The sequence below is a fragment of the Schistocerca cancellata genome, chromosome 5, assembly GCF_023864275.1.
Source record: "Schistocerca cancellata isolate TAMUIC-IGC-003103 chromosome 5, iqSchCanc2.1, whole genome shotgun sequence".
In the NCBI taxonomy this organism is placed as follows: Eukaryota; Metazoa; Arthropoda; class Insecta; order Orthoptera; family Acrididae; genus Schistocerca; species Schistocerca cancellata.
This window is the reverse complement of record NC_064630.1, coordinates 517,195,846-517,223,243: the sequence shown is the minus strand read 5'-3', so window position 1 is coordinate 517,223,243 and position 27,398 is coordinate 517,195,846. Positions and strand designations below refer to the sequence as shown.

At 45.5% G+C, this 27,398-nt stretch overlaps 2 protein-coding genes across 4 annotated transcripts in view; one reads left to right on the top strand and one right to left on the bottom strand.

Moving 5' to 3' along the window:
* The window catches only part of LOC126188304 (protein HBS1), a 201,463-nt gene extending 177,458 nt beyond the window's left edge, over nt 1-24,005 (bottom strand). Inside the window, exons 1-3 of one of the 2 annotated variants that reach the window (XM_049929896.1) lie at nt 23,720-24,005; nt 23,561-23,629; nt 23,157-23,474 (exon numbers count right to left, since the gene is read on the bottom strand). In XM_049929896.1, coding sequence (XP_049785853.1) covers nt 23,157-23,474; nt 23,561-23,629; nt 23,720-24,005 — 673 coding nt within the window. The remainder of the gene's footprint in view (nt 1-23,156; nt 23,475-23,560; nt 23,630-23,719) is intronic. The other variant, XM_049929895.1, reaches the window with a different exon arrangement.
* A 153-nt stretch (nt 24,006-24,158) lies between these two features.
* LOC126188305 (probable proline--tRNA ligase, mitochondrial) overlaps nt 24,159-27,398 on the top strand; it is a 107,368-nt gene continuing 104,128 nt past the window's right edge. The window contains exon 1 of one of the 2 annotated variants that reach the window (XM_049929899.1): nt 24,159-24,296. In XM_049929899.1, the coding sequence (XP_049785856.1) occupies nt 24,241-24,296 (56 nt within the window). In that variant the 5' untranslated portion in view covers nt 24,159-24,240. The remainder of the gene's footprint in view (nt 24,297-27,398) is intronic. The other variant, XM_049929897.1, reaches the window with a different exon arrangement.

Below are 27,398 nucleotides of genomic sequence, written 5' to 3'. Positions count from 1 at the left end.
AAATATTCCTGAATTCCAATCAAGAACAACTGCAAAGATGAGAAACACAGAAGTGGATATCCTCAGTGTAGCAAAGCAGGTTAAATCAATTACTAAATGCAAGGATTCCAGTCCAGATGGTATACCAGTTAGGTTCCCTTCAGAGTATGCAGATGCAATAGCTCCATATTTAGCAATTATATACAACTGCTCGCTCACAGAAAGTTCCATACCTAAAGACTGGAAAGTTGCTCAAGTCATACCAATACCCAAAAACGGAAATAGGAGTAATCTGCTGAATTACAGGCCCATATCACTAACATCGATTTGCAGTACGGTTTTGGAAGATACACTGTATTTGAACATTGTGAAGTACCTCGAAGAAAACTATTTACTGACACATAGTCAGCACTGATTCAGAAAATATCGTTCTTGCAGAATACAGCTAGCTCTTTATACCCATGAAGTAGTGAGTGCTATTGACAGGGGATGTCAAATTGATTCCATATTTTTAGATTTCCAGAAGGCTTTCGACACCATTCCTAACAAGCGTCTTCTAACCAAACTGTGTGCCTATGGCATATCATCTCAGTTGTGCAACTGAATTCATGATTTCCTGTCAGAAAGGTCCCAGTTCGTAACAACAGATGGAAAGTCATCAAGTAAAACAGAAGTAATATCCGGCATTCCCCAAAGAAGTGTTATAGTCCCTCAATTGTTCCTGATCTATATTAACGACATAGGAGACAATCTGAGTAGCCCTCTTAGATTATCTGCAGATGATGCTGTCATTTACCATCTTGTAAAGTCATCAGATGAAAAATGAATTGCAAAATGATTTAAATAAGATATCTGTGTGGTGCAAAAAGTGGCAATTGGCCCTGAATAAAGAAAAGTGTGAAGTTATTCACATGAGTACTATAAGAGATCTGCTAAGTTTTGATTATGCGATAAGTCACACAAATCTGAAGGCTGTAAATTCAACTAAATACTTAGGGATGATTTTTGGATTGTGGAGCGCTCAACTGCGCAGTTACCGGCACATGTGCAAATTCCCAACATTTGCTCAGTCCAATTTCGCCACTTGCATGAATGATGATGAAATGATGAGGACAACACAAACACCCAGTCATCTTGACGCTGGTGAAAATCCCCGACCCCACCAGGGATCGAACCCGGGACCCCATGCTCGGGATGCAAGAATGCGACTGCGAGACCACGAGCTGCTGACTAAATACTAGGGATTACAATTACAAAAACCTAAATTGGAACAATCACATAGATAATGTTGTGGGTAGAGCAAACCAAAGACTGATTCATTGGCAGAACACTTAGAAGGTGCAACAGAACTACTATAGAGACTGCGTACACTACACTTGTCCGCCCTATTCTGGAGTATTGCTGTGCGGTGTGGGATTCTGGATTCCCTCATTGAGATCTCCATGCTGTAGGGAGCCAAGAGCGAGAGCAGAGGCAAAAACACACCAGTCAGCATCTAGGTAGGCATCCAGGGGAGTGGCACTGAGGAAGGAACAGGAAAATCAGGAAGTGGTCACTACAACACAGGTCACCATGAACTCTCCAGTGGATGGATGGGAGAAGACAAGGAGTGTGAATGGCAAGGTCAATGGCTGACTACGTACTGTGTGCCACACTGAAGTTTGTGGGGACACCAGTATTCAAGAAGCAAAGGTCAAGTTGTGTCAGTAAGTTTTCAAGCTCTCAACCATGACCTGTGATCTCACACCGCACAGGTGGGACTAACAAATGATATTAAAAAAGTTCAAAGAAGGGTGGCTCGTTTTGTATTATGGCGAAATAGGGGAGATGGTGCCACAGACATGATACATGAATTGGAGTGGCAATCATTAAAACAAAGGCATTTTTTGTTGAAATCGGATCTTCTCATGATATTTCAATCACCAGTTTTCTCCATTGATTGCGAAAACATTGCTGGGACCCACCTACATACAGAAAAATGATCATCACAATAAAATAAGAGAAATCAAGGTTTAAACAGAAAAATTTAAGTGCTCATTTTTCCCCGCGCCATTCAAGAGTGGAACCGTAGAAAGACACCTTGAAGATGGTTCACTGAACCCTCTGCCAGGAACTTTATTGTGAATAGCAATCACGTAGACGTAGATTAATTGGGCGATAACTGTCCATCTCTAAAGGGTGCTTACCTGGTTCCAGTACTGGAACAATGATGCTTTCTTGTCATTGCAATGTGAACTTGCCCTTGCCCCGGATGCAGTTAAAGATGGCAAGGATATGATGCTGTCAATCCAATAGTAGGTGCTTGATCATTTGTTCGTGGATGCAGTCTGGCCCTGGGGCTGTATCAGGGAAGTGAACTAGGACACTGGCGAATTCTTACTCAGTGGATGGAGCATTATATAGCTCCTGCTGCTGTGTGGTATAAGATACTGCTTTCGCTCCACTCACTGGTTTAGAATACAAAAGGCAGGCTGATATCCTCAAACGCTGAGCATAATGCAGAGCTAAATGTTCAGCAACAGCATCTGGGTAAGTGTAGACAGCGCCATTCGAGGTAATACCAGGTACACCTGTAGCTGTCTGTTATCTGTAAAGACTTCTGATCTTTGCCAAACCCTGCAAAGGAGAGGTATGTAATCCAATGGTTGAAAATAACTGTTCCCAGCATTCTTGCTTCCAATGTTTTATTAGATGGTGGACCCAGAACAGAGCCGCTTAAAGATAATGAGATACTCAACCCACGGTTGCCACTCATGGGGTTGGAGACCCCACCTACACTGAGGTACTGTCTTCTATCTGGGCGGGCACGAGGAACAGGGGATCACTGCATCAGCCAGTGAAAGAATGCTGTAGTTGTATTCTGGATTCCCTCATTGATATCTCCATGCTGTAGGGAGCCAAGAGCGAGAGCAGAGGCAAAAACACACCAGTCAGCATCTAGGTAGGCATCCAGGGGAGTGGCACTGAGGGAGGAACAGGAAGATCGGGAAGTGGTCACTACAACACAGGTCACCATGGACTCTCCAGTGGATGGATGGGAGAAGACAAGGAGTGTGAATGGCAAGGTCAATGGCTGACTACGTACTGTGTTCCACACTGAAGTTTGTGGGGACACCAGTATTCAAGAAGCAAAGGTCAAGTTGTGTCAGTAAGTTTTCAAGCTCTCGACCATGACCTGTGATCATAGTTCCACCCCACAAAAAGGATTATGGGCATTGAAATCGCCGAAGATTAGGAAAGGTGTGGAGAGCTGAGGAACCATTGCAAACAGTATGTCCTGAGAACCTTCACCGTCAGGAGGAAGGTAAACATTGCAGGTGGTAATAACCTGAAAGGCCTTTACCTGAATAACCACAGCCTCCAAAGGTATACTAAGAGGCACAAATTCGCTATATGGTGTGTCCAGAACATATGTGCAAACTCCGCCCAGCACCTGTCACAGGTAGCATGAAAGGCCGGAGTCAGCATTGCTGGAAAATAAGTCTCCAGAAGGGAAATTTAGAAGGCAGGTGAAGAGCTTAAAACATGTTGTAGCTCAGTGAGATGGTGGAAAAAAACTACTGCAATTCCACCAGAGAATAATGTTGTCGATGTACTGTGAGGCCATGAAGGGACCAAGGTTACGGGTTATCCCTAGAGTCATCTGCTGCCACTGGTTTAAGGGTAAAGGCATCAACACACAGAGGTTCTGGGTTCTGTTGTGAAGTGCGACACGAGGCCACAGGAGCTGCCAGGATCTCTGCCACCTTGGGCACAGGAAAGGAACAGGTGGGATCTGGTGGCGTGGGGGCCCCCAGAATCTTATCTCTCCTCTCCTTAGCGGATTTCAGTGATTGTGAGGGCTTCTCTGAATCAGATTCAGGTAAAGATGCTGATGTGAAGCCCTTTGAACAGCAGCCTGTGGTTCCTTCAGTCACTTGCTGATATCCAGCTGTAAACTGGCAGAAACCTTGGAAGAAACAGCATGAAGGACCCCTTCCTGACAAGAGAAGCTGGAGGAAGACGATTTGTCTTTGGCTGGGAGGTGGGGACCAGTGTTCCCAGTGGGTGGGAAGCCAACAATCCCACAGTAAGTGAGGGGGAAGCAACAATATGAGAGCCCCCAACCATCAGGGGGCCTGAGGGCCCACTGTAGGAGGTGTAACAGGTGGGTGTTCTATTACCAAAGGAGGTGAAGTTGTCGTAGCTGCAACCACACATACTAATACTTGGCTTCTTGGAGAGTTAATTTGCCGAGGGTCTTATATTCTTGTGTTTTCTTCTCTCTCTCTCTGGAAAAACAGTGCAACATGGCAAGCAGGGAGAATAATGCTTCCCACAGTTAAAGCAGACTGGGGGGGCACAAGGAGCATTTGCATGCAGCAGTCATCCACTATCTCTACAGTTGGCACTAGCGTTGTCACGCAAAGACAAGCCTGAATTTCAAACACTTGAAGCACAACATGGGGGAGGGGATGACAGCAGGACATTGACATTTAGTTTCACATTCTATCAGTCTACCATCAGTTTGAACTTTTCAGGCAATAAATTGCCCTCAAAGGTCAAGATGACGGCACCAGAAGTGACCCTATTGTCCTTTGGTCCCCAACAGACACAACGAACAAACTGTACACCTCATCGCTCGAAGTTGGTGCTCAGCTCATCAACAGATTTTAAGAGCAAGTCTCCATAAAAAATGATGCCCTGAACCACATTTAGACTATTATGGGGAGTGCCAGTCACCAGCATGTCACCCAACTTGTTACAAGCGAGCAGCATCCATTACTGGTCAGGGGAAGCGGTTTTGATCAAAATTGATCCACTTTTCATTTTATAGGTGGCTGACACTTCCACAAACTTGTCTTCCAAGTTCTCCACAAGAATAAGGGCTTTGTGGTCAAGAAGGACTCAACATCAGTCCTTTTCAAAACCAAGTATTGCAGGGAGTATTGCTCCGCTTGCCACTTAACCTTATGTTCCTCCCACAGTGGTGAGATCTCTCTCTCTACATTAAAAGAGAACTTTCATTCCCTAGAGAATACTGGGGGCACATGGCCATCAGTGGGAGATATCTTCATCTACTTCATTTGCGGCTCATCTGCCATGGTGCCACCCATTCCATGTGGGGGCTCTCCTCATCGGTGCCACCCAGCCCCAACGACAGCTACCTGGCCAGTAATCCATTGCTTGGAGACCCTGTGTCCCAGTCATGACAGGCACATACTCCTCAGCATACATGATGAGTTTTCAGGTCAGGCACTTAACAGTTGGTTGGTTGGTTCGAGAATTAAAGGGACCAAACTGCATAGGTCATCGGTCCCTTGTTTCATAAACACACAGAGCACAGTGAAATCATCCATTAGTCATTCGAAGCACAAGATAAAAATTCCAGGGGAAGAAAATCGCAAAGGTCAATAAGAAAGAAACGTAGAAAACGGAGCACAGCAATAAAAACAACAAAGAGAAGAAAGGCAGAAAGAATTAAAACTGTACAGCAGAGGATCGTGGCCGGCTGATCACGAAAATAATAGGATGAGCCAGCCACTCTGCAACACGTTAAAACCTCCAGCCTAAAAGATTAGGGTGGAGTCGAATTACAACACAAAACAAAGTAAAAGATACAGCACAAAAGAGGGTGACGCAATAAAATTAGAGGGACCTATAAAAGCCACTTGCTCGAAGTAAACCTAAAACACGATCTGTCATAGAGACATCGTCAGCTAAAAGACACGATAAATCACCCAGGAGGTTAAAAGTTTGCCTGAGGGCGGTTAAAAGAGGACATTCCAACAATATATGGGCCACCGTCATGGTTTCACCACAGCGACAATGAGGGGGATCCTCTCGACGCAGCAGATGACCATGCATCAGCCAAGAGTGACCAATGCAGAGCCTACAGAGAATAACAGAATCCCTACGAAAGGCCCGCATGGAGGAACCCCACACGGTCGTGGTCTCCTTTACACGCCGCAACTTGTTGGGTACAGACAGAGTGCGCCATTCGTCTGCCCACATCCCAAAGACCCGACGGCGTAACACCAATCGGAGATCAGTTGCCGGGAGGCCGATCTCCAATGGCAGTTTGCGGGTGGCTTCTTTAGCTAACTTGTCGGCGTGTTCGTTTCCCGCTATCCCAACGTGTCCCGGGGTCCATATGAACACCACTGAACGACCACGCTGTGCAAGAGCATGAACGGACTCCTGGATGGCAACAACAATGGGATGGCGTGGGTAGCACTGGTCAAGAGCCTGTAGACTACTGAGAGAGTCGCTGCAAATGACAAAAGACTCGCCAGTGCTGGTACGAATCCGCTCAAGGGCACGAAAAATGGCTGTTAGCTCTGCGGTGTAAACACTACAGCCGTCCGGCAAGGAGCGCTGGTCTACACAGTCCGCATGAGCGTAAGCATACCCCACACGGCCATCAACCATCGAGCCATCTGCATAGATAACCTCCGAGTCGCGGGATGCATCGAGGAGAGCAAGAAATTGGCGGCGCAAGACTGCAGGAGGAACTGAATCCTTTTGCCATTGTGAGAGGTCCAGCCGAAGCAGCGGCCGACGAATACACCAAGGTGGTGTATGTGGGTGGACCTGAAAAGCAGATGGAAGAGGCAAAGACTTGAGGTCACTAAGGAGTGACCTAACACGGATCCCAATGGTATGGCCTGATCGAGGCCGCCGGTGTGAGGAATGGACTGCCGCATTAGCGAAAAGGAGACGGTAGTTAGGGTGACGTGGAGAACAACGGACGTGGGCAGCATAGTTGGCTAACAATTGTTGACGCCGAATACGAAGTGGAGGAACCCCAGTCTCAGCAAGGAGGCTATTAACAGGGCTGGTGCAGAATGCTCCTGTCGCCTGTCGAACCCCACAGTGGTGAACGGGGTCCAGCAGTTGCAACGCTGAGGGCGACGCTGAGCCATACGCTACACTCCCATAATCAAGCCGGGACTGCACAAGGGCTTTGTAGAGCTGCAGCAGTGTATTACGATCTGCACCCCAAGTTGTGTTGCTGAGGCAGCGAAGGGCATTCAGATGCTGCCAGCACTGACACTCGAGTTGACGAATATGTGAAAGCCAAGTAAGCCGGGCATCGAACAGCAATCCCAGAAAATGGTAAGTGTCAACAACCCTGAGCATGGCACCCTGAAGATAGAGCTCAGGGTGGGGATGGACAGTTCGACGCTGACAAAAGTGCATAACACAAGTCTTCGCAGGAGAAAATTGAAACCCATGGGCTAGGGCCCACGCCTGCGCCTTGCGTATGGCTCCCTGCAACCTACGTTCTGCAACACTAATGGTGGAAGAGCTGAAAAAGATGCAGAAATCATCAGCATATAACGTGGGTGAGACAGACGACCCTACTGCTGCTGCAAGGCCATTAATGGCCACAAGGAAAAGGGGCACACTCAATACAGAGCCCTGTGGAACGCCGTTCTCCTGGATATGAAGCGAACTATGGGATGTGCCAGTTAAAATGCGGAATGTCCGAAGAGATAAAAAATTCTGAATAAAAATGGGGAGAGAGCCCCGGAGACCCCACCCGTGCAACGTGGCGAGAATATGGTGCCGCCACGTCGTGTCATATGCTCTGGAGAGATCGAAAAAGACAGAGACGAGGTGTTGGCGCCTGGAAAAAGCAGTGCGGATTGCAGACTCAAGAAAGACCAAAGCATCGGCGGTGGAACGGCCCTGACGGAAGCCACTCTGGCACGGAGCCAGAAGACCCCGAGACTCGAGCAGCCAACACAGCCGTCGACTCACCATACGTTCCAATAGCTTGCACAGAGTATTTGTCAAGCTGATGGGCCAATAGCTATCCACATTAAGCGGGTCCTTACCAGGCTTCAGCACCGGAATGACGGTACTCTCCCACCACTGCGACGGAAAGACATCATCGCTCCATATGCGGTTGAAGGTGGCAAGAACACACCGCTGACAGTCCGGGGACAGGTGTTTGATCATCTGATTGTGGATGCCATCTGACCCAGACGCTGTATCGGGGCACTGAGCCAGGATGCTTTGAAGTTCCCACAAACTAAATGGGGTGTTATACGCCTCAGGGTGGCGAGAAGTAAAAGAAAGCCGTTTTCATTCCTCCTGGCGTTTTAGCGCGCGGAACGTGGGCGGGTAATTCCCCGACGCAGAGGCCCGAACATAGTGCTGGGCGAAATGCTCGGCGATTGCATCGGCATCGGTGGATGCCGCCCTGTTGATGGTAAGCCCTGCGACACCTGTAGAGTGCTGCAATCCAAAGATGCGCCGAATCTTCATCCACACCTGGGAGGGTGAAGTATGGGAACCAATGGTGGAAATGTACCTCTCCCAGCACTCCTGTTTCCGCCTTTTGATGAGCCGCCGTGCCTGAGCACAGAGACGTTTGAAAAAAATTAGGTTCTCCAAAGACGGGTGCCGCTTATGTCGCTGAAGAGCCCGCCGACGTTCTTTAATGGCTTCAGCGACCTCTGGAGACCACCAAGGCACTGACTTTCGCCGGGGGCACCCTAATGAACAAGAAATGGTACGTTCCGCAGCGGAAGCAATCGCTGCAGTCAGTGTCTCAACCACCACATCGATGGTACCGTGGGGGAGAGAGTCAACAGTGGCAGCAGAGGAGAACGTTTCCCAGTTTGCCTTGCTAAATGCCCATCGAGGCAAGCATTCATGCGAGTGACGCTGGGGTAGTGAAAGGAAGATGGGAAAATGGTCACTACCACACAAGTCGTCATGTACTCTCCAGTGGACCGAAGGTACAAACCCTGGGCTGCACAACGACAGATCTATGGCCGAGAACGTGCCATGCGCCACACTGAAATGTGTGGCGGCGCCAGTGTTTAAGAGGCAGAGGTCGAGTTGGGAGATGAGATTCTCGACATCTCTGCCTCCGCCAGTAATCTTCGTTCCACCCCACAGGAGATTGTGGGCGTTAAAATCCCCCAGGAGAAGAAAAGGCGTGGGAAGTTGGGTGACAAGTGCAGCCAATTCAGTCAGGGAGATTGTACCACCTGGAGGGAGATAGACACTGCAGACGGTTATGTCCTGGGTAGTCCTTACGCGGACAGCCACAGCTTCCAATGATGTTTGAAGGGGCACAGGAGCACTATATACAGAGGTAAGGACATACACGCAGGCTCCACCTGACACACAATTGTAAGTGCTACGGTTGCAGTAATAACCCCTGTATCCATGAAGGACAGGGGTCCGCATTGCCAGGAACCAGGTTTCCTGGAGGGCAATGCATAAAGCAGGTGTCATGCTTAGAAGCTGACGTAGCTCAGCTAGATGGCTAAAATAACCGCCACAGTTCCACTGGAGGATGGTATTTTCCATGTCTGTGAAAGGCGTGATGGGACTGGGAAGGCAGATTACACCACTGGGTCACCTGCTGCCTCCAATGGAGCACCCGTGCAAATGCTATCCATCGTGTCCAAGTGACCGGCGAGAGCGAGGTCCTCAGCGGACGCCAGAAGCTCCACCTCGTCCTCAGACGCAGAGCTTGTAGGAGACGGTGGGACGGGTGCCACCGCAATATCGTTGGTCTTGGGGACTTTCTTCTTTTTCTACTTGTCGCGCTGTGCCTTCGGTGGGTCAGGCTTCATGGGCTTCACTGGATCAGTCTCAGGGACAGACGATGACCGGGAGGCCCTACGACCAGGGACGGGTGGTTGTTTCAGCCACTTTCGTGTGTCCGCTTTTCCACTGGTCGGAACTTGCGAAGGGAGGTCCCCAAGGGATCCCTTCTTGGCGAGAGTAGCCGAAGAAGTCTTACGCTTCTCCGGCTGGGAAGGGGGAGCTGATGTCCCCGATGGTTGGGAGGGTGCTGCTCCTGAAGAAGATGGAGCAGGAGCAACAGGGAGTGAAGTGCCCCCCACAACCAAGGGGGCCGGTGAATTCTGACAGAGCTGAGAGCGAACTGTAGGTGACGACACTGTAGAGGTTCGAACCGGTGTTGCAGCAGCGGCATAGGTAGACGTCATAGGCACAGGATGTAGCCGCTCATATTTCCGCCTTGCCTCGGTGTAGGTCAGGTGGTCCAGGGTCTTATATTCCATTATCTTCCTTTCCTTCTGGAAGATCCGACAGTCCGGTGAGCAGGGTGAATGGTGTTCTCCGCAGTTAACACAGATGGGAGGCGGAGCACATGGAGTATTGGGATGCGAAGGACGTCCACAATCTCGACATGTGATGCTGGAAGTACAGCGAGATGAAATGTGCCCAAACTTCCAGCATTTAAAACACCGCATCGGAGGAGGGATATATGGCTACACATCACAATGATAAACCATCACCTTGACCTTTTCGGGTAAAACATCACCTTCGAAAGCCAAGATAAAGGCACCGGTGGCTACCTGATTATCCCTCGGACCCCGATGGACGCGCCGGACAAAGTGAACACCTCGTCGTTCAAGGTTGGCGCGTAATTCATCGTCGGACTGCAGAAGAAGATCCCTGTGGAATATAATACCCTGGACCATATTGAGACTTATGCGGCATAATGCTAACTGAAACATCCCCCAACTTGTCACAATAGAGCAACATCTGTGACTGGGCAGAGGATGCCGTTTTGATGAGCACAGAATCAGAGCGCATTTTGGACAAGCCCTCCACCTCCCCGAACTTGTCCTCTAAGTGCTCCACAAAAAACTGGGGTTTGGTCGACATAAACGATTCTCCATCAACCCGCGTACACACGAGGTACCGGGGTGAATAGTCTCCGCTGCCTTCTTTAGCAAGACGTTCCTCCCATGGAGTGGCCAGGGAGGGAAATGATCTTTGATCAAATTTCTTTCCATTGAGGTTAGACCTCGATCGCTTAGAGACTGCTGGTGGAGGCCCACCAGCGAGAGATGATGTACCACGCTTCATTGTGGGTCATCCGCCCCGATGCCACCTACTCCGACCAAGGGCCCTCCCCACGGGCGCCACCCAGCTGCAGCAATAGCCACCTGGCAGGATGGCCATTGCCGGGAATCCTGATGCCCCAGGGAGATGGGCATCTACTCCTTGGCATACGTGGGGAGTTAACGGCGCAGGCATCAGTAGAGCGATCCCTGTGTTGTCAGGGGGCTACAACCAACAGGGTATATGGCAGCCCCACCACAACGGACTGGCTACCGTGCTGGATCTTAGGTGCAAAAAATGTCCAAGGTCGTCGTCGCAGTTAAAAGCAACACTGCAGAGTGCAGCGTGGGAATCGCACCCAGGGACGTATCCTCACCCAAGAGATGGAAAACTAGCGGGACACCATTGCAACGACGAAAAAGCCGGCTAAAGGTCTCAATGCACGACGGATACGGTGCACCATGTAAGGCGCCCTACCCCAACTGGCTCGCTCTTCGGAATAATTTAGAAAGATGGAGGTCAAACCCGAGAGGGGACCATCACATGAAGCCGAAACATTTGAGACTCCTTTTAGTCGCCTCTTACGACAGGCAGGAATACCGCGGGCCTATTCTTACCCCCGAACCCGCAGGGGGGCGCACTTAACAGTGTGGTCCCTGTGTGTACCAAGCAGGTACTTGACAACCCCCTCCTTCCCCACTGGCAGGGTGTGGTAGTAGTCGGCAGCCAGTAGGCCAGGCAGAGTAAACATGGCGCACAGCTGCAGCGGCGTATTGCACGTACGATTTGTTTGGAGTGGAGCAATAGCGAGGCAGGAACTGCAGCGTTGCTTTAAGTTATTGCGATGTATGAGACAAGGCAGTAGGCCAGAGCCGGGAGTGGCTGTGTGGAAGTGGCTGACGTATGGGAATTTAACCCTGCCACAGTTTCTGTCTCTCTCTGACACTACGTCAGAAATGAGGAGAAAAGCAGTATAAATAGTCAGGCACTTTTAGCTTGAGAGGTGTGCCAGGTCAGTCGAGAGTCGGGTCGGACCTGTGCTGGTCTACGCTTAAAGGGGCCAGTCTGGCAGCGATGTTGTAAATATTCTGTGTAAACCTGCACTTTGTTTCTATGTGCTTTTTCTGGCTGCATTCCACCTCCGGGGACACAACACCAGGGCGAGATAGAATGGCAGCTGAGTACTTGGTCTGCCTGGAGGAGGGCAGTGACAGCAGTCTGCAGCAGGTCCAGGACGTGACACGTTCGTTTACCACTTGGCGTACTGGGGTCCAGGTGAGGCATACGCTGCAGGTGACGTGAGAATGCTGGAGCTGCGCCAGAGACAGTGGTGGGTGTTGCCATCTGGCAAGCACCACTCGCGGCAAGTTGCGTCACCACATCCAGGAGGGTGCGGGTTCGAATCCAGTGCTGTCCTGAGAGCAGCTGCGGCCTGAGGGCCAAGGGTGACCAGTACATCCACCTTTGTCCCATGGTCGGACAGAGCAGGCCAAACGGGCCGAGGGCAGTGAGGACCAGGGACTGTATCAGTCTCCAGAATCGTGGGCAGCTACGCGGCGCAAGAGGTGACGCCTCGGCAGACGGTGACCGGGCAGAGCACTGCCGGCTTCCAGCTGAGTGGCCTTGATGATGGCAGCAGTGGTGTCGGCATACCAGGAGTTGCTCATCCGGCTGGACTCGCAGAACAGTACGCAGGCGGCGCACCAACATTACGCTTCTGTAAACTAGCTGAATAAAGGAATACTTCCGAATACTGCTGTATCATTCTGCACTGTCCCTTGACGCTATTGAACTTGCTCGGCCTCCTGACAAAATACGGCGCGGTGGGTCCCGGCTTCAGCTCGGCCATCTGGAGTCCCGCGTTCAACCATCTATGGTTCGCAACAGTGGTGTCAGGAGTGGTGCTGGTTACAACTCTGGTACCGGACTGCCACTCCCACATCTTATGTCGAGCAAGTAGGGTTGAGGTATGCCTGTGTAGAGGGGTAGTTGAGGTGCTTGGTTGCGTTCATGATGGGCGGTCGTACACTTCTTGTTATGTCTTGCCGTTCAGGAAGTGTTTGTCCATACCAGTTTAGGGAGGAAAGCAGGACTGTCACCTGTGCACGAGCATGATGGGGATGGGTGAGTGACATTTGACTTATTGTTTATGTATCATTCTTTTGTGTTTCACGGGGTTAAGTGTCAATTAGGATGGACTTTTTAAAGGCATCTTTTGTAAGACCAGAGGAGCCTGTAGATTTATCTGAATTCAGGGGAAATGGGGGACATGATGACATAGTGCCTAGGCGATGCAATTTTTGTAGCCTTTCAGGTCAGGGATTACTGTGTACAAAGCGGGCGCCAAAGAGTTGTTTTATTTGTAACAGATTTGGACATTTGGCACGCAATTGTTCAGAATGTAGATGGGTGGTGATTCTTCGCAAGAACTAAGTTTTCGAAGTAGCAGAGTGGAATTAATACTAACAGTAGAGCTATAAGCAAGAATGACGGAAACACGGCAAGCAGCGGAGACTGCGGCAGTGACTACAGCGGAAGCTGTAGCTGCTCTAACTGAGCAAATTCAGGTATTGTAGGAGGCAAGGATAAGGGACAAAGAAAAATATGAAGAATTAGCGGGGAAATTTGAGGCACTGCAAGTAGGGGAAGCGACGTCAGGTGAAAGTACATTGCAGGTCGAGGAGTGTCAGAATATTTGACCCGGCAAATGCAGCATTGATTAACCACTTTTCGGGTAAAAAACAGATGATGTGACCGTATTCCTTAACGACATTATCACAATGGCTGAGGCCAATGGGTGGTCGGATGTCGTAATGCTGATAGTGGCAAAGTTATGATTGACAGGGAATGCCAAGTCGTACATAGTGTACCACGAAACATTGAACAATGTGTGGACATTTGCAGAGCTTGTGGCTGGGTTATGCCACAGGTACCAAAAACAGAATAAAGCCAGTTTTTTTTGGGGGGGGGGGGAGGGGGCGAGGGGGGAGGGGGGGGGGAATTAAGTGCGTTATGACAAGAAATTAGGTGGAGGTTTTCTCACACAGGATTCAAAAGCTGAATGCACAAACGTTCGAACTGTCACTGAATGGGGAGACGAATAGAGCGCCGTTACAGGAGGCCGAGAACAGGGCGTTAGATATGTTTTTGCAGGGAGTAACGCCGGAGATGTCACATCAGGTGAGAATGGAGAATCCTAATGATCTGCGGCAGCTCTAAGGATCGCCACATACTTAGAGGAGGTAGATTATGCGACAAAGCAAAGGGAGGAGGCAGTGTCAGCATCAGTTGCGGTGTTACTCATGTGGGTAAATGGGTCACCGGGCAGTGAACTGCAGGAGTAAAAGTAGGTGGGAACCTCGGCGACAGCAGCTGCTAAATAAGAACAGGACTGCTTCAACTGTTAGAGGGTGGTCCCAGCGAAATTAGATAATGCGCTTGCAGGTGCACAGACTGAATGCTGCTTATTAGGCTTGGTGAATGGAAGGGAACAGAGGTTTTTGGATGACATGTGGGCACACATGTCTGTTATTGTTCTACACCTGGTTAGCAGGAGAAGGCTTGAGCCACCACGTTATAGGTTACGTGGGGTGGGGGATAATAATGTGGAGTCATTGGGTATGATGGTACTTCAATTTGTGATCACAGGAACTAAGTTTAGTGAGCAGGTAGAGGTGTTACCAGGTGTGGGCGAGGGGTATTCGGTGATTCTCGGACTGGACTCCCTTGACAAATATCGTGCGAAGATAGATCTTTGGCAACAAACAGTGGAACTCAGTGGAACAATGTTTTTCATGGGGGAAACAGTTGCAAATGGACGAATGTCGCAAGGCACACTTAACGCGAAGGTGACACCACCTAAACTGTGAACGGATTCATTAAAGGTTGATCAGCAGGAAAACATACCAGCAGGTACAGGGAAGGTAGTATGGGTTTCGATAAATACGGACTTACCAAAGGAGATGCTGTACATGGTGGAGCTACTCTCGAGTAATGAGGAGTCGGATAACGCGCACGGTTTTGTGTGGAGGAGGTTAGCTCACACAAGTTATGTGTGAAAAGGGTTGTTATTGGCCACATTGGGGTTTTTTGATGAAGATGACCTCAATAGGGAGGATTTAGAGGCAAGCCATAAGCAAAACGTCGATGCAGTGCAACTGAGGGGAATATTGCAGCATTTGCAGGGAGATGACAGGGTCGCGTTGGAGGAACTGTTCTTGACATTTAGCGATTTATTCGGAACGGAGAGTACGTTACTGGCAACATCGATTACGAAGCATCACATACCAATGGAGCATAATACACCAATGTTTAGGAAACCATATCTGGTAGCACAGCATATGCAACCACTGCTAGAAGAGTTTATAGAACAACAACTACGGGATGGAATCTTATAGCATTGTGATAGTCCATATTCAAGCAATTTAGTTCTTGTACCTAAGAAGTCAGTGGATGGTACAAGGTAATATAGGTTTTGCTGTAATTATAGGTTTCCGAATGCAAAAACCAAAACCATTTCGGACGCATATCCGATTCCGAATATCATGGACACATTGGACAATCTGGGACAATGTAAGTATTTCACGACAATAGATTTATGTAAAGGATACCACCAGTTGGAAGTAGTGCCAGAGGATAGGGCAAAGATAGCTTTTACTGTTCCTGGAGGACACTATCAGTATATACGTATGCCACTCGGGTTGAAGAATGCACCGGCAACTTTTCAGTGATTATTAGATGGTATTTTAAGGCGATTGAAAACAAAGACATATATGGTTTACCTAAATGACATTATAGTATTTTCGAAGGATACATCAGAACGTGTATCGCGTTTAAGAGAAGTCCTTAGAAGATAGTGGTCGGCACGGTTAACATTAAGTTTAGAAAAATGTAATTTTGTGCAGACGTAGGTCAAATATTTAGGTCATGTAATCAGTGAACAAGGGGTTCAAACTGATCTTCGGTTAACAGAGGCAGTTCAAAATTTTCCGACACCACACACAACGAAGCAATTACAATCGTATATTGGGTTATGTTCATATTATCATAATTTTGTAAAGGATTTTGCTAAAATAGCTGAGCCGTTAACAAAGCTTTTAAAGAAAGGGGTTAAATTTCAATGGACAGAGGAATACCAGCAAGCTTTCGATGAATTAAAAATGAGATTAGTTTCTGGTCCGGTGTTTGTGTTTGCGAATTTTGAAGAAGACTTCACCTTATCATGTGACACTTCAAATGGCGCAGTAGGATGTGTTCTGGGGCAAATGGTAATGTGACAGGAGCACCCGGTGGTGTATGCTTCCAGACAGTTAAATAGGGCAGTGCGGAATTATTCCACAACGGAAAAGGAGATATTGGCTGTAATATATGAATTAATGTATTTTCATTGTTACCTTTATGGTAGGTAGTTTAAGGTCATGACAGATCATGCAGTGTTGAGATGGTTACTGGGACTCAAGGAACCTTCTAGTCGGTTAACACGGTGGGCTCTAAAATTAGGTGAGTTTGACTTTGAAGTAATTCGTAAGCCAGGGAAGAAACACAGGAATGCAGATGCATTAAGCCGCAAGTTAGACACATTAGAAGTAACGGGTAAGAGTGTTGTGGAATGCCAAGGGTACAAGAAGAGGATGAGGAGTGCCAGGGTTTTAGAACTCAACCACATTTCATTGTTGAGGGAAATTTGTTGTGTAGAGTTACCTAGTGTGGATCACGGGTAGTGGTACCAAAGAGTTTGAGGGAGGAAGTCTTAAAGCTGGCCCATGATTATGTTCTTTCAGGGCATGGGGCTCGTCAAGCAACAGAAAGACGAGTAGCAGAACAATTTTGGCGGTGCACTTGGAGAAGGGATGTGGAACAATACGTAGCAAATTGTGTACTGGGTGGGCAGTGAGCGGATGTGACACGCACAAGAATTCCACTGCAACGGTTACCAGAAGCTTTGAAACCTTTCGAGTTTATCGGGCTAGATATCTGCAGGCCTTATAACAAAACACCAGTGGCAAATTGTTACGTTTTAACTATAATTGATCACTTTTCGCGGTTTCTAGCCATGGTCACAATACCACACCAACAGGCAAGTACAGTAGCATAAGCTTTAGTCAATAACTAGTTATTGAAGTTTGGGGTGCCTGATACCATAATTACGGATCAGGGAATGAACTTCATGTTCGAATTAATGACACAGTTGTGTCAGTTATTGAGAATTAAAAAATTACGGACCAGTCCATTTCATCCACAGGCAAATGGGAGAACAGAGTGAGTACATAAGGCAATTTAGAAAATGCTAAGTTATTATGTGAATGAAAACCATGATAACTGGGATGTTTATCTTCCGTACTTGGTATCAAATTATAGCACCAAAATACATTCGGGCGTCGGAATGTCACCATTCGAGGTGGCCTATGGAAGAAAGATGCCATCACCGTTTGATGTTATATATCCAAAATTGGGAGCTAAAGGGGATGCAGTCAGGAAATTTGAATGGACAATACAGGAAGTCTGGAAGAGGGTTGTTGTTGTTGTTGTTGTTGTGGTCTTCAGTCCTGAGACTGGTTTGATGCAGCTCTCCATGCTACTCTATCCTGTGCAAGCTTCTTCATCTCCCAGTACATACTGCAACCCACATCCTTCTGAATTTGATTAGTGTATTCATCTCTTGGTCTCCCTCTACAATTTTTACCCTCCACGCTGCCCTCCAATGCTAAATATGTGATCCCTTGATGCCTCAGAACATGTCCTACTAACCGGTCCCTTCTTTTTGTCAAGTTGTGCCACATACTCCTCTTCTCCCCAATTCTATTCAATACTTCATCATTAGTTATGTGATCTACCGATCTAATCTTCAGCATTCTTCTGTAGCACCATATTTCAAAAGCTTCTATTCTCTTCTTGTCCAAACTATTTATCGTCCATGTTTCACTTCCATACATGGCTACACTCCATACAAATACTTTCAGAAATGACTTCCTGACACTTAAATCTATACTCTATGTTAACAAATTTCTCTTCTTCAGAAATGCTTTCCTTGCCATTGCCAGTCTACATTTTATATCCACTCTACTTCGACCATCATCAGTTATTTTGCTCCCCAAATAGCAAAACTCCTTTACTACTTTAAGTGTCTCACCTCCCAATCTAATTCCCTCAGCATCACCCGCCTTAATTCGACTACATTCCATTATCCTCGTTTTGCTTTTGTTGATGTTCATCTTATATTCTCCTTTCAAGACACTGCCCATTCCATTCAACTGCTCTTCCAAGTCCTTTGCTGTCTCTGACAGAATTACAATGTCATCGGCGAACCTCAAAGTTTTTATTTCTTCTCCATGGATTATAATACCTACTCCGAATTTTTCTTTTGTTTCCTTTACTGCTTGCTCAATATACAGATTGAATAACACCGGGGAGAGGCTACAACCCTGTCTCACTCCCTTCCCAACCACTGCTTCCCTTTCATGCCCCTCTACCCTTATAACTGCCATCTGGTTTCTGAACAAATTGTAAATAGCCTTTCGCTCCCTGTATTTTACCCCTGCCACCTTTAGAATTTGAAAGAGAGTATTCCAGTCAACATTGTCAAAAGCTTTCTCTAAGTCTACAAATGCTAGAAAAGTAGGTTTGCCTTTCCTTAATCTTTCTTCTAAGATAAGTCGTAAGGTCAGTATTGCCTCACGTGTTCCAATTTTTCTACGGAAGAGGGTACAGAAGGCCAATATGAAAGCAATTGAAAGGCAGGAAGAACAGAATAAGCAGTTGGGTCCTTTACCACAGTACAAGATAGATCAATGGGTACTGATCACGAATCCATATACACCTAAGGGAAAGACGAAAAAATTCTTGATGAAGTACTGTGGACCATACCAGGTCGTGGAGATGACTTCGCCTGTAAATGTTAAAGTGCAGCTGCCAACAAAAACATCTGTAACCATGTAAGTAGAGTAAAGCCTTTTAAAGGAATGGTGGATGGATTACCTCAATTGCAAGCAACTGACCCAACTGCAGAGGCTAGGAAAAGGTAACGGAAGAAGAAGGTTGCAGCGGAGAGAACAGGAGATGCATAACATTCCGTATGCATTATGGTCACGGAGAGAGTAAATTATTATATGTGTAATATTGTATGGCATGTTTGCATTTTGTGTTTTTGTATCAAGGGAGAATTTGCTTTTTTGTATTTTGGTGGGTCAGACAATAGTTGCTTTTTTATTATTTGTTGTTTTAGTTTTGTCACTGTATGGGGGAGACCTTTTTCTTTTTTTCCAGATAATTCGAAGGAGGGACAGTGAACTATCGGGAATTTTTGAGGATGTCGTATGATGATGTAGTAACTTGTAGTGGGAAGGGGTTCTGGAGATATTACCAATGCAGAATCTGACATATTTAAACTCCACATTAAATCCAGAGTTTTTTGAAATATTGCATTCCTATATTAATGCACAGGAAGGATCTATCACGGTTAATAAACTATTGGAACACATTCAAATGTTACAACAGCATCACACTGACAGAATAACAACAGTGATCATTTCAGCCACAGGGTGTGCCATTTCCCTATTTTTCTTGAGTATAGCTTTGTTGAGAGTGTGGAAACAAGCATCAGTAGAGGTGGTGCCAACACATCAGTCGGCTACAGCACGGGTAACCAGTGTAAACAGTGTATAGGGGTAGCATTAATGTTTTTATGTTCTCATTAGTTTTAGCCTGTGGAATATAAGATTTGTGAACAAGGTATGTTCACACAGCCACAGGCCACAGCTGTTACATTTCAATTTTGGATGAATATTGTTGAAAGGAGGGTGGTGTGCTGCGCTAATAACAGTCTTAGTCATAGGAAAGGGGAACTTTGTTAAAATTCAGTAAAGGCGTGGTTGGGCGATGTAGTCTGGGGCTGCTGACAGTATGTGGTAATAGCCGGCAGCCAGTAGGCCAGGCAGAGCAAACATGGCGAGCAGCTGCAGCGGCGTATTGCATGTATGATTTGTTCAGAGTGGAGGAACTGCGAGGCAGGAACTGCAGCTTTGCTTTAAGTTACTGCGATGTATGAAGCGAGGCAATAGGCCAGAGCCGGGAGTTGCGATGTGCAAGTGGCTGACGTATGGGAATTTACCCCTGCCATAGTTTCTGTCTCTCTCTGACACTATATCAGAAACGAGGGGAAAAGCAGTACAAATAGTCAGGCACTTTTAGCCTGAGAGGTGTGCCAGGTCAGTCGAGAGTCGTGTTGGACCTGTGCTGGTCTACACTTATAGGGGCCAGCCTGGCAGCGATGTTCTGTGTAAACCTGTACTTTGTTTCCATGTACTTGTTCGGGCTGTATTCCCCCTCCCGGGACACAACACCGGGGTGGGATGGAACGGCAGCCAAGTACTTGGAGAATGCACAGTCTGTCTGAAAGAGAGAACTGACAGCGATCTGCAGCAGGTCCAGGACAGGCCACATTCGCTTACCACCTGGCGTACTGGGGTCTGAGCGAGGCATACCCTGCGGGAGGTGTGGCAGCGCTGCAGCAGCACCAGAGACAGCGACGGGTGTTGCCATCCGGCAAGCACCACTAGCGGCAAGTTGTGGCACTGCATCCAGGAGGGCGTGGGTTCAAGTTCGATCTTGTCCAGGGAGCAGCGGCAGCCTGAGGGCCACCTTTGTCCCATGGTCAGACAGAGCAGGCCAAACGGGCTGAGGGCAGCGATGTAGCAGTCTCCAGAATCAGGGTTTGTCCGCCGCTCGTGGTCTCGCGGTAGCGTTCTCGCTTCCCGAGCACGGGGTCCCGGGTCCGATTCCCGGAGGGGTCAGGGATTTTCACCTGCCTCGAGATGACTGGGTGTTTGTGTTGTCCTCATCATTTCATCATCATCCAGGAAAGTGGCGAAATTGGACTGAGCAAAGATTGGGTAATTGTACGGGCGCTGATAACCACGCAGTTGAGTGCCCCACAAACCAAACATCATCATCATCATAATCATCATCATCATCCAGAATCGGGGCAGCTACGCGGCACAAGACGCAACGCCTCGACGGGTGGTGACCGGGCAGAGCACGGCCAGCTTCCAGCTGAGCAGCCTTGATGACGGCAGCAGCAGTGTCAGCATACCAGGAGTTGTTGAGCCAACTGGACTCGCGGAAGAGTGTGCGGGCGGCGCGCCGACACTACGCTTTTGTAACTAGCTGAATAAAGGAATACTTCCAAATACCACGGTATCACTCTGCACTGCTCCTTGACGCTATTGCACTTGCTCGGCCTCCTGACGAAATATGGCGCAATGGGTCCCAGCTTCAGCTCTGTCATCTGGAGTCCCGGGTTCGACCATCGACAGGCTGCAACAGCAGTATCTCACACTTCACTTGACCTATATAGCTAATATGAAGCCCGTCAACCCAAATGTACAAATGTTGATACATCAAACTCCTTGATACCTTCCAATCACAATCAAACAATTACCAAAAGCTAACAAGACAACCCAAAAATCCAAAAAATTTCATTAACACCAACTTCAACACACAAAAAACACCTAACAATGCACAAAACATGTATACCATACCATGCATACTTTACCCCGATTAAAATTATTTTTTATGACTGACAGATTGCAGGGATGGGGGACAGTGTTGCAGGCGTCCAGCCAGCCTTGTTTCACAAGGCTCTGGATGTAACCTAAAGCGAGCATGTGATGTACCAGAAGAAACTACAAATGGCTGGTGGCTGACCCCTACCAATCGACTTGCTGCAAAGTCAATCATAAAGTAACTCTATTCAGAGTATGCAAAAATAACATGTCAACACAATCTCACAAACGGCCAGCCTAGACTTTACAAAGCAGGGTCCTCTCTGAGTAGGATACCATATGTTGTCCCACCAACAATGCAACACACAATGGTCCCTGGTCTAAGATGCAGCAACTCAGCCAATTTCATATCCTCTCCACACATGCAACACTTCACATACTCTGGAAATAAACCAAATAACTGTAGGTATTTAATTGTGGTCAACATGCTGTCCCACACTGCTGCACACAGGGACCTACACATGACCTTCCCCGTCACATCCATACCTAGCAAAACAAAATTATATCTCCAACCACAAACAACACACAACACTAACAATAACAAATCCAAAAACGGATATATTGCCATTAATTGCCAACATCAAAATAAGTAACAAGTTGGCACAAACTCTTCTAAAATTATTCTCACAAACAGCACTCAAGAAATCCAATGAATCACAATCAGCACTCCTAAACAGTTTTTAAACAAACCACACTAGACAGGGCGGCTGCATTCTCCAACATGCCCTCTGTAGACTGAACCATTACTGATATGCTGCACCAACATGTCACAGAACACAACATAGTTGCATCATGCATCAAAGCAGATGGGTAGTACTGCAAACTCTGGTCGAGCCCTCTGCAAATCACTAATGTGCATGAGAGACGATTCCTCCCATTTTACAACACTTTATGTTACCCTTTCCACTTACAAATGACGAGTGGCATATACCACCCTTAAAAGGCAGAATATTACACTAGTTTTCAAAATTTTTCTTGGTGACAGAGAGAGAAAGAGAAAAGAGAGAGAGAGAGAGAGAGAGAGAGAGAGAGAGAGAGAGAGAGAGAGAGAGAGAGAGAGAGATTCAGTGTGATGCTTTTGTGCTGATAGAGAACTATTACATCAGTAGAAGAAATACGATTAGTTAAGATTTAATATGAAGAAAAACCATAGCAAATCATGTAAGGAGCAATGGTAACCATGCACTATATCGAGGAGTGTTGAGTATTCAACAGCTTGAGTTCTACAGAAGTAACTAACACAAAACAAAAACAAAAGCATTGATTTCAAATCTTGTTTGTGTGCATGTCAATCTCAGCTGTATGGTGAAAAGTGGCTCCTTTATTTCTTGCATAACCTGTATTTCATGCAGGACTTTCCAGTTTCGCAGTATTGTCTCTACAAATCACAATTTAATATTACAAATATTTTCAGCTAAACCTTGTATCTCAAGTTACACCAAAAATTCATTAATCTGAATTAGTTGTGAACTGCAAATCAAGACAGGGCTGCTGTCAAGTTCTAACAAATCTGCAACTGTTAGATAGGCTACTGTTCTGGACTTATAGACACTGCTGCAGTGTGTTTAAACTAAAATCTCTAGGGAAAAGGGACATGGATAATTGACATTATCTGCATATAATATGAAATTATTTTTGATCAAAGGAAAAAGCTATCAGTGATTGATGGGGATAGAGTAGTGTCAGCATAAGCGAAAATGACAACCACATAATTCAATAACAATATCAGATACATTAGCTGCAAATCACACTAAGAAACATGGGCTAAATTCAACTGTGTTAAACTGCACTCACCAGATTTGCTGGCTGAAGGTTCATAGGAAAGCAGTGCATCCAGAGATTTATTTAAGTCAAAACTATTCTTTAAAATTGTTTCAATAATTATATTCTCTGGAATAGTGTCACCAATCACATTTCTAATTTCATCTAGGCACGATTGGAGCCTGACTTCCTCCAGCTCACTCAAATGAGGTTTCTGAAAGGTGTCAGATGATCTTCTGACACTGCCAATGCTTTCTTCTGCCTCATTTTCCTCAGCGATATTGTCAGATTCATCGAAGAAAGCAGAAATCTGTGTGGATTGTCTGTTTCTGTCGTACATGAACTGGGCAGCTATAAAGAAAATTTTCGATTACAAATAATAAAACAACACGTCATTCCAACTTTGCATTCATACTTCCTTTTCGCGCGAAACTGACCATCACTAGGAGAAATGCAGTATTCGTCTTCAACAGACTGTCCATACTCATCATCATATCCATCATACTCTGGAACAATACAAGATATTTCGTCATGTACTTGACCTGGGCAGCAAATCAATTATCGAAAACGAGTAACATTAAACGTTATCAACTTACCATCGCTATAGTTCAAGGAACGAACATTTCTGTGTCGTGACATGTTGTCAGCAATATTAACATTATCAGTGTAAACAACTACTGCCACTGTCACTTGCAACACACTTATTACGTGCAGTCCTTTTGATACTATTTTATAAACACCAAAGCAGTTTATGAAAGGACACGATAACAGAAAACATTCAACAACTGCGTCACACACCACGACATCTGTGTCAAGTACAAGCTGTTGGGTTAAGGACTTTCCTGACAGTATTATAACCCAATGTGTCGCAGATATATACATAAAAGATTAACGATTTTCAAGAAGGCAGTAAATATTTATTTGTGTAGATAGGAGCAATCTCTTGATCATGAGATAAATCCTGCAACAAATATTACAACTCTACATAGACTAGACATATCTTTACGCAAAACATTTCGTACCTTGTGTTTACAAACTCTAGTGAGGTGGGAATACGAGAGGTTAAGAAATATGAGTTTTGCTAGAAATAAACTTTCGAAGCTATTTCGACCAGTAAATGTTCTTCCGAAAAACGTCGAAGTGCAATACGATGGAATTTCGAAGAGTCAGAAGGTATTTTTGAAATTTTAGGCAGTGTGATGTCAATCATTTGCATTGACTTCGTTTTCTTTCCTTTTTTAATCACTAAATATTTGCTACATTTGAATATACATTGCTGGTTGTGCATATCTGAACGCTTTGCACTAATAGCGTAATAGCGTTTTATGGCATTGCAACTTTAATGATACCATCCCCATCAATCAATTCACTTGATGTTAGTGCGTTTTTAATTCATTTAACTCATTAATTTTGTTTGTTGATTAAATTAATCAGGCGATTCTGATGCGTGATTCGATGCTGCACTGTCAATATTAAAGATGCTATGTCGACATTTGAAAACAGTTCATGATGCTCCTCTTGTTCAAATACTTTTGTACTCCATCATTCCACTGTCTGTGACGCCTATCTCCAATGCTTCCAAGGCAGGAACATAAATAATTAAGGAATAAGAGACGTGTGTCGGGCGAGGGGGAGAGCCTTGCCTAACTTAACCAAAGGTAGGACAGGTAAACACCACTGCAGTCACCATGAACTTCAGTAGCCTACTGCCATTGAGGATGTTACATCACATGTCAAACAGATTTGGGATGAAGGCGTCTTTGTTAACTGGAAAATAAGGAAAGCACATCCCTCCCAAAAGGAAAAACACAGTTTCAGTGTAAGCTACATGGCAATGAGATGCATAGCTGTTCTACATCTATACTCTATGAACCACTGTAGAGTGAATGTCAGGATAGCTTCTGTCTGCCTTCAAGAGTCTGCTGATGCTGTCAGTAGCAAACAATGTTTCTAGCATGAATGCACGTGTTGTTGTTAATGTACTCAGACAAGCTGAATTATTTTGGTAAGACTCTGTAGCTCCTTGTGAAAACAAAATGTTTTTAAACTTACAAAATACTTTCAGCAAAATTGTTTATGCATCAGAGTGTGCAAATACCTGACCCAATGCGTGGTAGTCATGCTGATCAGGCCGTGCATAGTTAACTCATTCATTCACATATGGCTGTTTGCATGGATCCACTGAGTGGGGTAGTGCAGTGGTTAGCACACTGAACTTGCATTCGGGAGGACAATGGTTCAAACCTGTACCTGGCCATCCTGATTTAGATTTTCAATGATTTTCCTAAATTGCTTAAGGTAAATTTTGTGATGGTTCCTTTGCATGACAATTTTCCTTTGCCACCCTTCCCTAATCTGAACTTATGCTCTATCTCTGATCATGCCATTGTTGATGGGACGTTAAACAACACTCTACTCCTCCTCCTCCTCCCACTTGCCTGGATCTCATCATGAAGGCCATTCTTCAAGAATGCTGACTGTGTCAAATTATACTTTAGTTAGTTGAAGCAGGCTCCTTCTGTAAAATATCCTAACAAACAATTACATGCTACTCTGCTCACATCAATGTTTATGAGAATTATTCTAGTTTACTCTTTGCTGTTTATTATCAGAAAAGAAACTACTTTGGGGAAAACACTGTTCTTCCTGGTAGACTACTAAACTTCTGTTTGCTCCACCAATACTTCAAATTAAGCATTCATTTATTCATTCATTCAGCTGTAGAGATTCTCTATTGTATGGACTTAGATAAAACATGCATGATTTCCATTGTACAGGGGTTTCAGAATGAATATATGGGTTTTAAGGCTTTGCAGCATTTATTACATTAAACTTAGAATTATAAATAATACATCAAATGAAAGTCAACTCAAACCATTTTTCTTACATGTGTTCAAATTGAGCACCATTTCTCATACATCTAGTTGATAGGTGTGTTTTTCCCAAACCTTGATTAGTGAGTCTGGAGTGACTGCTGCAACAGTGCTGATTTTGAAGTATGGTAGATCAGCTGGTAGCGGAGTCACATATGCATAATGCCTTGTGAACCGCAAAGGTAAAAAAAATGGACGGTGACTTGGTGTGACCATGGTGGTCATGCACCCCCCAAATTTTCTGCCAGAATATGGATTGATTGATTTTATTTCATGCTCCATAGGCCCAACTGTGTTTGGTTCACAAGGACATGGAACAAGTCAGTTTTTTACAAATACAATATGATAATGTTATAGCATATACAGACATTTGAATACATAATTACATAAAAATTTAAACAGTAAACTCTTTGAGCAGCAGTACAGAATAAAGACGGTACATATTTTCTTAGAATCATTAAAGCACTACAGAAAAGCAGATACAGAACTCAAGTTAAATAACATTCTTAGTGACATTATGTCAACTTGTATTATATAATAGTAACATTTTACAAATTATTTACTTAAAAATTCGTTTAGACTGTAAGAAGCTTTATCCAGCAGAAATATTTTTAGTGCTTTCTTAAACTTACTCTTGTTATGAATCTCTGTCTTTAATTCAGGAGGAAGAGCATTGAAGAATTTTGTTCCAGTGTAGAGGACACCCTTTTGCGTCAAGCTCAAATTTCTATGCTAGCTGTGAATGTCATTTTTCCTCCATATGTTATGCTCATGATAATTACTGTTTGATTGAAATATCTCTATATTTTTACTGACAAAACACACGAGAGAAAAAATATATTGGTGTGTAGTTGTGTATATTTTAAGTTTTCGAAAGCTATTTCTACACAAGTTTCTTGGGTGCAATCCACATATAACTCTTAACGCTCACTTCTTAGCAATGAACGCTTTCCTTGCTCATGGCTGGTTGCCCCAAAAACTAATGCCGTATTTAACGAGTGAGTGAAAAGCCATAGTATCCCACTTTTGCAGTGTTAAATTCAACACATGTAGTGACAACCCATAAAGTGTACTTAGCAGAGCTAAGCCTCTTACAGAGATCTATAACATGTGAAGAACAGTTCATTTTCTTGTCAATGTGCACTCCAAGAAATTTTGTTTTTTCCATACCAAACCACACAAAATGACGAAAAAAACTGACAACATAAAACTCCCCAAATTCCACTAAACAATTGGACACTTCCCTTGACCTATATAGTTCAACAGCAGCTCCCGATCCCACAAATTGGAATCAAACACTTCCCTTGACCTATATAGCTCAGCAGCAACTCCCGATATTGGAACACCCACAGCCACAACCACACATTGTAATGTAACATGTCCCTCAACCCCAACACACAAC